This window comes from Trachymyrmex septentrionalis, unplaced genomic scaffold, assembly GCF_001594115.1.
Source record: "Trachymyrmex septentrionalis isolate Tsep2-gDNA-1 unplaced genomic scaffold, Tsep1.0 scaffold189, whole genome shotgun sequence".
Classification (NCBI taxonomy): Eukaryota; Metazoa; Arthropoda; class Insecta; order Hymenoptera; family Formicidae; genus Trachymyrmex; species Trachymyrmex septentrionalis.
Window position 1 is genome coordinate 367,197 of NW_017305061.1, and position 3,529 is coordinate 370,725.

At 32.0% G+C, this 3,529-nt stretch overlaps 1 protein-coding gene across 1 annotated transcript; it reads left to right on the plus strand.

Moving 5' to 3' along the window:
* The first annotated feature begins 1,623 nt into the window (after window positions 1–1,623).
* On the plus strand, window positions 1,624–3,123 carry LOC108746708 (52 kDa repressor of the inhibitor of the protein kinase-like). Its single transcript, XM_018483643.1, has 4 exons — window positions 1,624–1,724; window positions 1,806–1,970; window positions 2,875–2,967; window positions 3,069–3,123. Exons 1-4 carry the CDS (start codon window positions 1,624–1,626, stop codon window positions 3,121–3,123), a joined length of 414 nt encoding a protein of 137 aa, XP_018339145.1.
* The last annotated feature ends 406 nt before the right edge of the window (window positions 3,124–3,529 follow it).

Below are 3,529 nucleotides of genomic sequence, written 5' to 3' on the forward strand. Positions count from 1 at the left end.
TCTTTTGCGTTTTATATCTGAAGAGGGCTCAATCTTGTAGCCGAAACTTGTTATATTTTTACACATGTTTATACATTTACACATTTATATATGCCGTTCCGTGCGCATGTATCGTCGCATAATAATTTAATTAATTAAATGTTTTGTTTTTCTCTTTGTAATCTACTGACTCTTCTTTCGCCGTGTATTTGTTTGATTATTTACGTATATAACCGCGATTGCGAATGCGAAATTTAAAAGAAACTTGTCGCGTTACTTTGCACGTCGTCTAATCGAAATTGTAACAATACCTACCGCGACGCGAATAGTGCTAAGTGAAATTGTAATAAAATAACTACTGGTGTTAAGTGTAAAAAAAAACTAAATATATTTTTACTAAATAAAAATATAAAAGCTGTTTATTGTCATCTCCCTTTGTGGATTCGCGAACCCCATGCCGTGAAATGCCGGTACAACAATAATATATTACTCATTCTTTTATAAACTAATTTTTCAAAGACTATTATTTACTCAGTCTTGCTTATTATCAATAAATCTTGTACATATGTTATCTATAAAAATCTTAATTTACTAAAATAAAAAAATACATTTGATATTAAATTGTATCACAATAAAATAATTGTAAACTAAAATTATTTTAATAATTAAAATCAAACAAGTGTGTTAATATTATAGAAAAAGATAAGATTTTAAAATTAATAAATTCTAAGCAGAATCGTAAAACTCGTAACATGTTCTCGTAAAACTTGTAAGAACTTATAAGTGCTTATATTTGTATACAATATCTTTACAGACAACTTTTTGCTAGCTATGTATATGCATATGTATCGTAAGAAGATTATTTAATATCTATGATTTACGAGAAAATATTAAATCATCGTCTTACGATACAATTAGATAACGCATAAAATTAGAATACTAATCATTCTTACAAGTTTTACGAAAATAAATTACGAGTCTTGCGATTGTGTTTAGAATTAACCCATAAATATGACAAAAAAAAATTTATTTAGATATGTTTTAAGCTATCACATAGTCGAACATATTTTATTAGCGATAATGAATCAAACTCATTATCAAAACAAAAAAAGGAAACTTAAGCCCGATTGCACCAACGTTTAACTTTAAGTGAAGCTTAAAAATCTTTTTTTTTTTTAGTCAATAGAGAAACAGAAAGGGAAAAAATTTTAAGCCATGAGCCACAATATATACAGTAGTTCAACTCTCCCGATTTTATGTTGGCTAAAATGGAGTGCGCATGCGTGAAATATGTAAGTTGCCCCGTCTCATTTCCTCCTTCTTTATTGCTCTTTTTCTATTTAAATGACTGTTTCAATGTTCCATTTAAAAAGCTGAGAGCAGAAATTTAGAGGGGAATATAACGTACATCGTCCATTTGAGTGTTGTGTGAGAAACCTCAAGAGATCAGTCTCGTGAAAAAGTAAAGTGAAAAAGTGAACGAAAATAACGAAAACCGAGCAAGAAAGTTTTCTTTTTGAGAGAATAATTAACTTATATAATTATATAGGTTAGCTCTTCTCTTGGAAGAGCACTTTGATCTTAACTCTGTTTCAGGTGCTATGACAACTCCAAAAAATTGTGAAAAAAAAAGATCAACATAAAATGATTAATGGAAAAAACGTATGGTGTGCAATACCAGCGTGCACAAAAAAATTTAATTTAGAAGAGCGTTATTTTTTCCGATTTTCAAAGCAACATGAAAGGTACGTTGTTTTTATCACTTTTTATATAAATCAACTTTCAATTCTATGTACATTTTTATTGATAAAATATCTAATTTGTAGATGGTTGCAATGGGTACGAGCATGTGGAAGGCTGGATTTAGAACCAAAAGGTCCAGAATATGCGTACCAGAATTGCCGGTTGTGCCATTTATATTTCGAAGGAAAATGGTACAAAATAAATAAAATGAGAGCACAACACCTTTCTGATCCCACCAAATACAGAACATAACCTTGGTACAATGAATATTTTTCTTTGGCTGTAATGGGCCGGCTTCACCTGACTTCACCCAGGCTTTTTTGCGTTTTGGATTCTCATAATATATCCATTTTTCATCTCCAGTAATTATTCGATGCAAAAAACCTTTTCTTTCTTGTCTTTGAAGCAGCATTTCACAAATGGTTTTTCGACGTTCGATGTCTCTGTCTTTTAATTTATGTGGAACCCAGTTACTAGCTTTTTGAACCATTCCTATTGCTCGCAAACGTTTTGCAACAGTTGATCGATCGACATTTAATGTTGCTGCCAATTCTGATTGTGTTTGACAACAATCTTCGGCCAATGATTCTTCCAATTCAGCGTCTTCAAATTTTTTGGGTGGTTTTCCATGTGTCAGCTGTCAAACACAGTGTGTGACATACGGTTGAAGCGTAAACAACAAGTATTTTTATCGCATTGAGAATGTCGGGTTTTATTCCAAATAAACATCATTTGCGGGAAGTTTTATTGCACTATTTTATTGCAGCGGAAACTTATCATTTGTTTGTGGATATTTATGGTGAGCATGCCTGTCTTCAATGTCAAAATCATCGTTTTTAAATCGTCGAAACCATTCTTTGCAAGTTGTATTTGATGGAGCATGCTCACCATAAATATCCACAAACAAATGATAAGTTTCCGCTGCAATAAAATAGTGCAATAAAACTTCCCGCAAATGATGTTTATTTGGAATAAAACCCGACATTCTCAATGCGATAAAAATACTTGTTGTTTACGCTTCAACCGTATGTCACACACTGTGTTTGACAGCTGACACAAAGTACTATTGAATACAAGTATTGACATTTTAATATACACGCGTAAGCAGTGACACTAGCGAACCTATTGGAAAGGGCGGAGTCATATTCACACACCCGATATTTTTAGCAATATGAAATCTACAGAAACACAACAAAAGCATCTGGAGAAACACATGAAAATCGAAATCGAAGTAGAAACAAATGAGTATGCTACATTGAAATACTTTATATTTAATTTTTTCTATATATATATATTAATATATTGTAGTTTATCTTGTAATGTTAAATCATATATATTTATTGCAGAAACATAGATGGAGAACCTGCGAGTAAAACACAGGAAAAGTACAGTAATAAATAATATTTTTGTATTTTTAATAAGGGATTTAGTGTGTAACCAACTTTCAGCTATATGAAATCTGCAGAAACACTATCAATTATCTAGAGACACTGATAGTGTCTCGGCGCTAAGCTATGTGCAGTGACACTGCCGCTGCTATATTACGCGAACTGGCGAGTTGCCAGGGATCGAGATTATTAGATCTCAATAAGGACGGAATTGATCAGGTTCTAAGTGTGTCAAACGATTGCATCCGGTCTAAATATTGGGTGGATCCATATATTCGTTCGCTTTTTGAAGGCTAAAATGAAACAAGTTTTTTTCATACAAAGGATGAATTTTAATCAATAATATATTCTCCGTTTTTGTTGATGACCTCTTGCCATCTTTCCAACAATTTCATTATTCCGCTCTCATAGAAGGTCTG

Coding starts and splice junctions, on each gene's coding strand:
- LOC108746708 (XM_018483643.1), top strand. CDS start 1,624: ATGATTAATGGAAAAAACGTATGGTGTGCAATACCAGCGTGCACAAAA. Junction 1,725..1,805: donor TTTTCAAAGCAACATGAAAG/GTACGTTGTTTT, acceptor TCTAATTTGTAG/ATGGTTGCAATGGGTACGAG. Junction 2,968..3,068: donor ATCGAAGTAGAAACAAATGA/GTATGCTACATT, acceptor TATTTATTGCAG/AAACATAGATGGAGAACCTG.